The 12,741-nt window shown below is 45.6% G+C and overlaps 1 protein-coding gene across 1 annotated transcript in view; it reads left to right on the forward strand.

Moving 5' to 3' along the window:
• The first annotated feature begins 3,281 nt into the window (after positions 1-3,281).
• The window catches only part of masp1 (MBL associated serine protease 1), a 37,772-nt gene continuing 28,312 nt past the window's right edge, over positions 3,282-12,741 (forward strand). Inside the window, exons 1-2 of the mRNA XM_060942178.1 lie at positions 3,282-3,295; positions 4,871-5,096. Of these exons, the coding sequence (XP_060798161.1) occupies positions 3,282-3,295; positions 4,871-5,096 (240 nt within the window). The remainder of the gene's footprint in view (positions 3,296-4,870; positions 5,097-12,741) is intronic.

Consider the following 12,741-nt stretch of genomic DNA (forward strand, 5'->3'; position numbering starts at 1 on the left):
CACCTTGTCTTCTGCACACACAAAATGTCCAACTTCCTTCTTTCCATCATACCTGCTAACTCTCTTGCTATGCCAGTCAATGTTCCCACATTCAGTTTTCCTACCCTCAATTCTAAGCTCCTTCCCTTCCATCTTTCATGCTCTCTCCTAACACGCCTCCCCCCTCTCTTTCTCCTTCTCTGTTTTGGCACAACAGTAGCACACTTTCCACTGGCACCCTGTTGACCAACAGTACCAGAGGCGGTCGTTGTTAACCCAGGCCCTGACCAATCCAGTATGGTATTTCTCTTTTCATTTTGCATGTTAGATTTAGTACAGTTTTATGCTGGATGCCCTTCCTGACGCAACCCTCTCCAATTTATCCGGGCTTGGGACCGGCACCAGAGTACATTTATGCACCCCCAGTGGCTGGATTACAGCAGTGATTTGATCATTAGGTTAATTAGTCATTTGTCACAGAGGAACTCAGTAAAGCTCAGTGGGTGATGGATGTCATCACCATGGCATGCAGGTGGGCCATGACATGCCACTCTAGAACCAAGAAGCATCGTGTCTTCATGGGCATTACTTCAAGGCTCTCTGTATTTGCCATCACTGTATTCCCCTACCGGTTCTACAAGTTTAACATTGCCCTTTCCAATGGTGTTGAGTGTGGTGATCATCTCTGAAAATTTTTCCAATTGACTTGATCTGACTTTCCACTTAGAAGTTCAGGTGTCCATAAACCTTTGGTCATATAGTGTATGTAACTGTGGTTTGTTGAAGGCTTTATAAGTAATAGATAATCCCTGTTTATTGGAACCAGGACAAATGTAGCAGGAACTTGGCAAGGGCATTCCACTGAAGCGATAGAACTATGACAACAGTATGTCATAATTGTGGCATATTGTGACTTTGAAGGTTTCAGCATGTGTGTGTACATGAAGGTATTCAGCTGTGGGGTTTTTTCACCCTCCCTGGAGGTAATCTTACGTCCATAGAAATGAACTTGCATGTCTAACTAGGTTTTATGGGGAAAACACCGACTTCAGAGATGTCAGAAGAATTTCAGAGAGAATTCCTGAGAGACTGATTATTTGTTTGGGGCAGGGTTATCTCTGACCACAAGACCACAAGCAATGGCATGACCCCTCCCATAAGTGCTCTACTTCACTGAAAGCAAAGCAAGTTTTTTGGAAACACAAAATTTGGAGAGTAAAAGTCACTGGGTTTTTTTTTTTCCCAAATAATATTAGTATTTAACTCATTCCAAATGAATTGTCCTCATGGGGTAACTTTGACAGCAAATAAAATTACACCAGCCAGGAAGTAACATTATTTCGTCCATTTCCAGTTGAGTATGCTGATGGTTTTGGCTACCGCTTCTTGACGGAGTGCTTTCTTTTCTTTTCTTTTTTTCTTTCTGTGTTTGTATGGTTTGAAGTTTCTTCTTTGTTTGAATGTTTTGTCCACCAGTTGTGGCGTAGTTCCAGACCCAGTTTTGGGTGTCAGTATCCTCAGGCCTTGGTCCACCATTGCTCGTCATGAACTGCAAAGAGCTCATTATTCTCTTTAACATCAGACCTTCCCTCTGTGCTCGCTTTCTGGATCCATGGCACGGTGTTCCGAGCACTGTTGCCCAGTGGCATTGTGGCAGCTGTGCAGATGGTGTGGAATTTACCTTCATGCACCTTTTGGTGGGACTGTGGCCAACTACGCCAATGGAGTTACATCCTGACCCTCTTTTGGTGGACTTTTTTTTTTTTTGTAATTGTAAAGTGACCTTGAGTGTGAGAAAGGCACTACATAAGTTAAACTTATTATTATTATCCATCCATTATCTGTAGCCACTTATCCTGTCCTACAGAGTCACAGGCAAGCTGGAGCCTATCCCAGCTAACTATGGGCGAGAGGCAGGATACACCCTGGACAAGTCGCTAGGTCATCGCAGGGCTGACACATAGACACAGACAACCATTCACACTTACGGTCAATTTAGAGCCACAAATTAGCCTAACCTGAATGCCTTTAGATTGTGGGGAAAACTGGAGCACACGGAGGAAATCCAGGTGGACATGCAAACTCCACACAGAAAGGCCCTCATCGGCCGCTGGGCTTGAACCCAGGACCTTCTTGTTGTGAGGCGACAGTGCTAACCACTACACCACCGTGCCGCCTATTATTATTATAACAAATTGCTAGTTAATTGAAATGTCCTGTGCGCCAAAATGTTCAACCATATATTTTTAAAACACATTTTTTAATTGCTTGTGTTATGCACAATAAGTTGATTTGATTGAAAAATATTAACATTTTAGTTCAGCGTTGCCAAATTTTTTGATTGCTTTAGTGACTTTTACTTTTTTTTTCCAAAAAACAAAAAAAGAGAGTCTAGTGACTTTTCCAGCAGATGTTAGAGACTGTCCTGCCCTCAGTGTGGCTCTGTAGCTTGTCTGTTGTAAACATTCAGTAATAAAAGTGTGTTATTCCACTGCTTTATTTTGTCTGTGTTCTTGATAGAAATTAAAGTATTTTGTCAGTTATATGAAAAGTTACTGGGCGGCACGGTGGTGTAGTGGTTAGCGCTGTCGCCTCACAGCAAGAAGGTCCGGGTTCGAGCCCTGTGGCCGGCAAGGGCCTTTCTGTGTGGAGTTTGCATGTTCTCTCCGTGTCCGCGTGGGTTTCCTCCGGGTGCTCCGGTTTCCCCCACAGTCCAAAGACATGCAGGTTAGGTTAACTGGTGACTCTAAATTGAGCGTAGGTGTGAATGTGAGTGTGAATGGTTGTCTGTGTCTATGTGTCAGCCCTGTGATGACCTGGCGATTTGTCCAGGGTGTACCCCGCCTTTTGCCCGTAGTCAGCTGGGATAGGCTCCAGCTTGCCTGCGACCCTGTAGAACAGGATAAAGCGGCTAGAGATAATGAGATGAGATGAAAAGTTACCTCAATGACTACTTTCTATCAGAAATAAGTTTGAATCTATTATTGTCCATTGTGAGAAAATTAAATTTGATTCTAAGTGTCTTTGGAAATTTTTCCTTCTTCGCCGAACACTTTTTATATGCAAACTACCGTGACGGAATCTATGAATATGTAAATTAGGATATGATGCCAACCAGTGACTTCTTGTAGAGTTTTTCAGTGTGGATTAGCTACTGACTACTTTCCCCTGAAAAAGAGATTTTCTTTTTTTTTTTCTCTCTCTCTCTCTCTCTCTCTCTCTCTCTCTTTCTGTGTGTATGTGTGTGTGTGAGAGAGAGAGAGAGAGAGAGAGAGAGAGAGACTCCTCATACATAGTGCCTCATGGATCTAACACGGTAAGAAGCTCTACTCGTTTTACTTACTCCAGTTTTTTGTATCCAGTTTCTTAAGGCATAAACATGGAGTTATAAAGTCAGCAGTTAGAGGTTCAGTGTTTGTTTGTATGCAGTTTAAAGGGAGAAGCAAGTTGGAGTTTAGTGGATTCACTTTAACCCAGTGAATGGAGGTTTGTTTTAATCCAAAGATTGCATCACAGTTGGATTTAGGTGGCAACTTTAGTTTTAAGATCAACATGAATTTGAAAAAATATTGCACTAAAAAGTAAATAATGTTACTGTTGTGGTGGTTTTACTATACTTATTAGTCATTTTTTATTATAATTATTTATTTATTGTTTGGCTAATGTGTTAGGGAATGATAATAGTTTACTATTTAATAGAGTGCTTTTGTTACAGAGGTTTGCTGCTTCTTTGTTATTATTCGTAGGCTATTACAACTACTACTACTAATAATAATAATAATAATAATAATAATAATAATAGCATTAGTTTTTAATTAATTTGTAATTAATTATAACATTAATTACAGTACCAGTCAAAATATTCTTTATTTTTGTTAATGAAAATACTCCATGTCTTAAAGTGATGATGGATGTCGTTTCTCTTTACTTAGTTGTTTGGTTCTTGACATGATAGGGATGACTACAGTTGTGGAATAGGGCTATTTAATAAGGTATTTTTATTGTTTACTATTTACTGTTTGAGCTCAAACACATTAATAAGATAAGAAACTTGTCCACTAATTAACTTTTGATGAGACACCCCTGTTCATTGAAATGCTTTCCAGGTGACTCCCTCATGAAGCTGGTTAAGATAATGCCAATAGCATGCAAAGCGTCATCAAGGTAAACACTGGGCACATTGAAGAATCTAAAATATCAAACATGCTGTTTTTTAACACTTTTTTTTGTTGACCACACAATTCTAAATATGTTCCATAGTTCTGACGTCTTCAGTCTTGTTCTACAATGTAGAAAATACAGAAACACCTATGAATGAGTAGAATAGGGGTGTACAAACTTTTGACTGGTACTGTATATAGAGGTTCATATCAGGTGATCACAGACATTTCTGCACACTCCTTCTGTACAGATGTATTTTATGAACATAATGTTTAATGCTCTATTTAAATATTATGAGTGAAATATTATTTCTATGTGTACGATAATATTTTTAAATCCATTCCATTCAATTCTATTCAAGCTAATCATGACAGGAAATCAATAATGCATGTTACACACCTTGATGATGGTGGATTGTGTTTTCTGCCATTACAACAAAAGAGATATCAAAGATATGGATATGTTTCCCAAATTTCTGGGAGTCTCTGGACCCCAGTGTGAGAATCATGGGTTTGAATAGAAATAAAAAAGCTAAAATAAATACAGCGAAAATTGGCTATAAAATGAACAGCAAAGGACCTTTATATTCATTCTCTTGTTCATCTTGAGTAGTGACTTCATCCTTGTCAGGGTCATGGTGGATTCGGGGCCTCTCCCGGGAACACTGGACACAAAGCAGGAATACACTCTCATTAGGACCAAACATTAACATTGTCATGTTTCCATCCAGCCTTGTCCTGTCAGTGCTTCTGCAGTGTGTGAGTGCAGTGTGGGCCCGAGTGCTCCTGCTCACCGACATGTACGGAACCATGCACTCACCCAGCTTTCCAGAACCATATCCAAAGGACAGCGAGATACACTGGAATATCAGTGTTCCAGAAGGATATCAGATTCGCCTCTACTTCATGCACTTCGACATCGAGCCATCATACCTGTGCGAGTATGACTATGTAAAGGTGAGTCCATTTGGATATATTCACCACCATATTATTAGGGGTGTAACATTAAACCAATGTCTGGATCTGCATCTGTTTACTGCTTTACTCCAAATACCTGTATCTGTATTCAGGCGAGGCTAAAACTAGAAGGAGGTTGTTGTTTTTCCCCACCCAATCATCTACCATGAGATAGCTGCCTTAGAGGAAGCACATGTTGTGGAACAACATGTTGAGGTAGCTGTCTCAGAGGAAGCATGTATTGAAGTAACTGTATCAGAGGAAGTATGTATTGAGGTAGCTGTCTCGGAAGAAGCACGTGCTGAGGTAGCTGCCTTAGAGGAAGCAAGTGTTGTGGAAGAACATGTTGAGGTAGCTGTCTCAGAGGAAGCATGTGCTGAGGTAGCTGCCTTAGAGGAAGCATGTGTTGTGGAAGAATTTGTTGAGGTAGCTGTCTCAGAGGAAGCACATGTTGAGGTAGCTGTCTCAGAGGAAGCATGTGTTGAGGTAGCTGCCTAAGAGGAAGCAAGTGTTGTGTAAGAACATGTTGGGGTAGCCGACTGAGAGGAACCATGTGTTGGGGTAGCCAACTCAGAGGAAGCACGTGTTGTGGAAGAACATGTTGAGGTAGCCGTCTCAGAGGAAGCATGAGTTGAGGTAGCTGTTTCAGAGGAAGCACGTGTTGGTGTAGCCGTCTCAGAGGAAGCATGTGTTGGGGTAGCTATCTCAGAGGAAGCACGTGTTGGGGTAGCTGTCTCAGAGGAAGCACATGTTGTGGAAGAACATTTTGAGGTAGCTGTCTTAGAGGAAGCAAGTGTTGAGGTAGCTGTCTCAGAGTAAGCACGTGTTGGTGTAGCTGTCTCAGAGGAAGCATGTGTTGGGGTAGCTGTCTCAGAGGAAGCATGTATTGGGGTAGCCATCTCAGAGGAAGTATGTATTGAGGTAGCTGTCTCAAAGGAAGCATATGATGAGGTAGCTGACTTAGAGGAAGCACATGTTGTGGAAGAACATGTTCAGGTAGCTGTGTCAGATAAAGCATGTGCTGAGGTAGCTGTCTCAGAGGAAGCACATGCTGAGGTAGCAGCCTTAGATGAAGCACGTGTTGGGGTAGCTATCTCAGAGGAAGCATGTGTTGGGGTAGCTGTCTCAGAGGAAGCACGTGCTGAGGTAGCGGCCTTAGATGAAGCACGTGTTCGGGTAGGCGTCTCAGAGGAAGCATGTGTTGGGGTAGGTGTCTAAGAGGAAGCATGTGTTGTGGAAGAACATGTTGAGGTAGCCATCGCAGAGGAAGCACGTGTTGGGGTAGGCATCTCAGAGGAAGCACATGTTGGGGTAGGCGTCTCAGAGGAGGCACGTGTTGGGGTATGCATCTCAGAGGAAGCACGTGTTGGGGTAGGTGTCTCAGAGGAAGCACGTGTTGTGGAAGAACATGTTGAGGTAGCTGTCTCAGAGGAAGCACAAATTGAGGTAACTGTCTCAGAGGAAGTATGTATTGAGGTAGCTGTCTCGGAAGAAGCATGTGCTGAGGTAGTTGACTTAGAGGAAGCAAGTGTTTTGGAAGAACATGTTGAGGTAGCTGTCTCAGAGGAAGCATGTGTTGAGGTAGCTGCTTAAGAGGAAGCAAGTGTTGTGGAAGAACATGTTGAGGTAGCCGTCTCAGAGGAAGCATGAGTTGAGGTAGCTGTTTCAGAGGAAGCACGTATTGAGGTAACAGTCTGAGAGGAAGTATGTTTTGAGGTAGCTGTCTCAGAGGAAGCACATGCTGAGGTAGCTGCTTTAGAGGAAGCAGGTGTTATGGAAGAATATGTTGAGGTAGATGTCTCATAGGAAGCATGTGTTGAGGTAGGTGTCTCAGAGGAAGCATGTGTTGAGGTAGGTGTCTCAGAGGAAGCATGTATTGGGGTAGCCATCTCAGAGGAAGTATGCATTGAGATACATATCTGAGGAAGCGCGCGCTGAGGTAGCAGCCTTAGATGAAGCACGTGTTGGGGTAGCCGTCTCAGAGGAAGCGCGTGTTGGGGTAGCTATCTCAGAGGAAGCACGTGTTGTGGAAGAACATGTTGAGGTAGCTGTCTCAGAGTAAGCACGTATTGAGGTAGGTACCTCAGAGGAAGCATGTATTGAGGTAGGTGTCTCAGAGGAAGCATGTGTTGAGGTAGGTGTCTAAGAGGAAGCATGTGTTGAGGTAGCTGTCTCAGAGGAAGCATGTATTGGGGTAGCCATCTCAGAGGAAGCATGTGCTGAGGTAGCTGTCTCAGAGGAAGCATGTGCTGAGGTAGCGGCCTTAAATGAAGCACGTGTTGTGGTAGCTGTCTCAGAGGAAGCATGTGTTGGGGTAGCTATCTCAGAGGAAGCACATGTTGGGGTAGCTGTCTCAGAGGAAGCACGTGCTGAGGTAGCAGCCTTAGATGAAGCACATGTTGGGGTAGCTGACTGAGAGGAACCATGTGTTGGGCTAGCCAACTCAGAGGAAGCACGTGTTGTGGAAGAACATGTTGAGGTAGCCGTCTCAGAGGAAGCATGATTTGAGGTAGCTGTTTCAGAGGAAGCACGTGTTGAGGTAATGGTCTGAGAGGAAGTATGTTTTGAGGTAGCTGTCTCAGAGGAAGCACATGCTGAGGTAGCGGCCTTAAATGAAGCACGTGTTGTGGTAGCTGTCTCAGAGGAAGCATGTGTTGGGGTAGCTATCTCAGAGGAAGCACATGTTGGGGTAGCTGTCTCAGAGGAAGCACGTGCTGAGGTAGCAGCCTTAGATGAAGCACATGTTGGGGTAGCTGACTGAGAGGAACCATGTGTTGGGCTAGCCAACTCAGAGGAAGCACGTGTTGTGGAAGAACATGTTGAGGTAGCCGTCTCAGAGGAAGCATGATTTGAGGTAGCTGTTTCAGAGGAAGCACGTGTTGAGGTAATGGTCTGAGAGGAAGTATGTTTTGAGGTAGCTGTCTCAGAGGAAGCACATGCTGAGGTAGCTGCCTTAGAGGAAGCAGGTGTTGTGGAAGAACATGTTGAGGTAGATGTCTCATCGGAAGCACGTGTTGAGGTAGCCGTCTCAGAGGAAGCTCATGTTGGGGTAGGCGTCTCAGAGGAAGCACGTGTTGGGGTAGGTGTTTCAGAGGAAGCACGTCTTGAGGTAGCCATCTCAGATGAAGCACGTGTTGTGGAAGAACATGTTGAGGTAGCTGTCTCAGAGGAAGCACGAATTGAGGTAACTGTCTCAGAGGAAGTATGTATTGAGGTAGCTGTCTCGAAAGAAGCATGTGCTGAGGTAGCTGCCTTAGAGGAAGCAAGTATTGTGGAAGAACATGTTGAGGGAGCTGTCTCAGAGGAAGCATGTGTTGAGGTAGCTGCCTAAGAGGAAGCAAGTGTTGTGGAAGAACATGTTGAGGTAGCCGTCTCAGAGGAAGCACGTGTTGAGGTAACAGTCTGAGAGGAAGTATGTTTTGAGGTAGCTGTCTCAGAGGAAGCACATGCTGAGGTAGCTGACTTAGAAGAAGCAGGTGTTATGGAAGAACATGTTGAGGTAGATGTCTCATAGGAAGCACATGTTGAGGTAACTGTCTCAGAGGAAGCACATGCTGAGGTAGCAGGCTTAGATGAAGCACATGTTGGGGTAGCCGTCTCAGAGGAAGCACGTTTGTGGAAGAACATGTTGACGTAGCTGTCTTAGAGGAAGCATGTGTTGAAGTAACTGTCTCAGAAGAAGCACGTGTTGAAGTAGCTGTCTCAGAGGAAGCTCATGTTGAGGTAGGTGTCTCAGGAGAAGCACGTGTTGAGGTAGCCGTCTCAGAGGAAGCATATATTGGGGTAGCCATCTCAGAGGAAGTACGTTTTGAGGTAGCTGTCTCAGAGGAAGCATGTGCTGGGCTAGCTGCCTGAGAGGAAGCAGGTGTTGTGGAAGAACATGTTAAGGTAGCTGTCTCAGAGAAAGCATGTGTTGAGGTAGCTGTTTCAGAGGAAGCACGTGTTGTGGAAGAACATGTTGAGGTAGCTGTCTCAGAGGAAGCACGTGTTGAGGTAGGTGTCGCAGAGGAAGCATGTGTTGAGGTAGGTGTCTCAGAGGAAGCACGTGTTGAGGTAGCTGTCTCAGAGGAAGCATGTACTGGGGTAGCCATCTCAGAGGAAGTATGTATTGAGGTACCTGTCTCAGAGGAAGTATGTGCTGAGGTAGCAGCCTTAGATGAAGCATGTGTTGGGGTAGCCGTCTCAGAGGAAGCACATGTTGGGGTAGCTATCTCAGAGGAAGCATGTGTTGGGGTAGCCATCTCAGAGGAAGCATGTGCTGAGGTAGCTGTCTCAGAGGAAGCATGTGCTGAGGTAGCGGCCTTAAATGAAGCACGTGTTGTGGTAGCTGTCTCAGAGGAAGCACGTGTTGGGGTAGCTATCTCAGAGGAAGCAGATGTTGGGGTAGCTGTCTCAGAGGAAGCATGTGCTGAGGTAGCAGCCTTAGATGAAGCACATGTTGGGGTAGCCGACTGAGAGGAACCATGTGTTGGGCTAGCCAACTCAGAGGAAGCATGTGTTGTGGAAGAACATGTTGAGGTAGCCGTCTCAGAGGAAGCATGATTTGAGGTAGCTGTTTCAGAGGAAGCACGTGTTGAGGTAATGGTCTGAGAGGAAGTATGTTTTGAGGTAGCTGTCTCAGAGGAAGCACATGCTGAGGTAGCTGCCTTAGAGGAAGCAGGTGTTGTGGAAGAACATGTTGAGGTAGATGTCTCATCGGAAGCATGTGTTGAGGTAGCCGTCTCAGAGGAAGCACATGTTGGGGTAGGCGTCTCAGAGGAAGCACGTGTTGGGGTAGGTGTTTCAGAGGAAGCATGTCTTGAGGTAGCCATATCAGATGAAGCACGTGTTGTGGAAGAACATGTTGAGGTAGCTGTCTCAGAGGAAGCACGAATTGAGGTAACTGTCTCAGAGGAAGTATATTGAGGTAGCTGTCTCAAAAGAAGCATGTGCTGAGGTAGCTGCCTTAGAGGAAGCAAGTGTTGTGGAAGAACATGTTGAGGGAGCTGTCTCAGAGGAAGCATGTGCTGAGGTAGCTGCCTTAGAGGAAGCATGTGTTGTTGAAGAATTTGTTGAGGTAGCTGTCTCAGAGGAAGCATGTGTTGAGGTAGCTGCCTAAGAGGAAGCAAGTGTTGTGGAAGAACATGTTGAGGTAGCCATCTCAGAGGAAGCATGAGTTGAGGTAGTTGTTTCAGAGGAAGCACGTGTTGAGGTAACAGTCTGAGAGGAAGTATGTTTTGAGGTAGCTGTCTCAGAGGAAGCACGTGCTGAGGTAGCTGCCTTAGAGGAAGCAGGTGTTATGGAAGAACATGTTGAGGTAGATGTCTCATAGGAAGCACGTGTTGAGGTAACTGTCTCAGAGGAAGCACATGCTGAGGTAGCGGGCTTAGATGAAGCACGTGTTGGGATAGCCATCTCAGAGGAAGCACGTTTGTGGAAGAACATGTTGAGGTAGCTGTCTTAGAGGAAGCATGTGTTGAAGTAACTGTCTCAGAAGAAGCATGTGTTGGGGTAGCTGTCTCAGAGGAAGCATGTGTTGTGGAAGAACATGTTGAGGTAGCTGTCTCAGAGTAAGCACGTGTTGAGGTACGTGTCTCAGAGGAAGCATCTGTTGAGGTAGGTGTCTCAGAGGAAGCATGTATTGGGGTAGCCATCTCAGAGGAAGTATGTATTGAGATACATATCTGAGGAAGCGCATGCTGAGGTAGCAGCCTTAGATGAAGCACGTGTTGGGGTAGCCGTCTCAGAGGAAGCACGTGTTGGGATAGCCATCTCAGAGGAAGCACGTTTGTGGAAGAACATGTTGATGTAGCTGTCTTAGAGGAAGCATGTGTTGAAGTAACTGTCTCAGAAGAAGCACGTGTTGAGGTAGCTGTCTCAGAGGAAGCTCGTGTTGAGGTAGGTGTCTCAGGAGAAGCACGTGTTGAGGTAGCCGTCTCAGAGGAAGCATATATTGGGGTAGCCATCTCAGAGGAAGTACGTTTTGAGGTAGCTGTCTCAGAGGAAGCATGTGCTGAGCTAGCTGCCTGAGAGGAAGCATGTGTTGTGGAAGAACATGTTAAGGTAGCTGTCTCAGAGAAAGCATGTGTTGAGGTAGCTGTCTCAGAGGAAGCATGTGTTGTGGAAGAACATGTTGAGGTAGCTGTCTCAGAGGAAGCACGTGTTGAGGTAGGTGTCGCAGAGGAAGCATGTGTTGAGGTAGGTGTCTCAGAGGAAGCACGTGTTGAGGTAGCTGTCTCAGAGGAAGCATGTACTGGGGTAGCCATCTCAGAGGAAGTATGTATTGAGGTACCTGTCTCAGAGGAAGTACGTGCTGAGGTAGCAGCCTTAGATGAAGCATGTGTTGGGGTAGCCGTCTCAGAGGAAGCACATGTTGGGGTAGCTATCTCAGAGGAAGCATGTGTTGGGGTAGCTGTCTCAGAGGAAGCATGTGTTGTGGAAGAACATGTTGAGGTAGCTGTCTCAGAGTAAGCACGTGTTGAGGTACGTGTCTCAGAGGAAGCATCTGTTGAGGTAGGTGTCTCAGAGGAAGCATGTATTGGGGTAGCCATCTCAGAGGAAGTATGTATTGAGATACATATCTGAGGAAGCGCATGCTGAGGTAGCAGCCTTAGATGAAGCACGTGTTGGGGTAGCCGTCTCAGAGGAAGCACGTGTTGGGGTAGCTATCTCAGAGGAAGCACGTGTTGTGGAAGAACATGTTGAGGTAGCTGTCTCAGAGTAAGCACGTGTTGAGGTACGTGTCTCAGAGGAAGCATGTGTTGAGGTAGGTGTCTCAGAGGAAGCATGTATTGGGGTAGCCATCTCAAAGGAAGTATGTATTGAGATACATATCTGAGGAAGCGCGTGCTGAGGTAGCAGCCTTAGATGAAGCACGTGTTGGGGTAGCCGTCTCAGAGGAAGCACGTGTTGTGGAAGAACATGTTGAGGTAGCTGTCTCAGAGGAAACATGTGTTCAGATAGGTACCTCAGAGGAAGTATGTGTTAAGGTAGGTGTCTAAGAGGAAGCATGTGTTGAGGTAGCTGTCTCAGAGGAAGCATGTATTGGGGTAGCCATCTCAGAGGAAGCATGTATTGAGGTAGCTGTCTCAGAGGAAGCACGTGCTGTGGAAGAACATGTTCAGGTAGCTGTGTCAGAGAAAGCATGTGCTGAGGTAGCTGTCTCAGAGGAAGCATGTGCTGAGGTAGCGGCCTTAAATGAAGCACGTGTTGTGGTAGCTGTCTCAGAGGAAGCACGTGTTGGGGTAGCTATCTCAGAGGAAGCACATGTTGGGGTAGCTGTCTCAGAGGAAGCACGTGCTGAGGTAGCAGCCTTAGATGAAGCACATGTTGGGGTAGCTGACTGAGAGGAACCATGTGTTGGGGTAGCCAACTCAGAGGAAGCACGTATTGTGGAAGAACATGTTGAGGTAGCCGTCTCAGAACAAGCATGATTTGAGGTAGCTGTCTCAGAGGAAGCACATGCTGAGGTAGCTGCCTTACAGGAAGCAGGTGTTGTGGAAGAACATGTTGAGGTAGATGTCTCATCGGAAGCACGTGTTGAGGTAGCCGTCTCAGAGGAAGCACATGTTGGGGTAGGCGTCTCAGAGGAAGCACATGTTGGGGTAGATGTTTCAGAGGAAGCATGTGTTGGGGTAGGTGTTTCAGAGGAAGCATGTCTTGAGGT

Source organism: Neoarius graeffei, chromosome 16 (assembly GCF_027579695.1).
Source record: "Neoarius graeffei isolate fNeoGra1 chromosome 16, fNeoGra1.pri, whole genome shotgun sequence".
NCBI classification, from domain to species: Eukaryota; Metazoa; Chordata; class Actinopteri; order Siluriformes; family Ariidae; genus Neoarius; species Neoarius graeffei.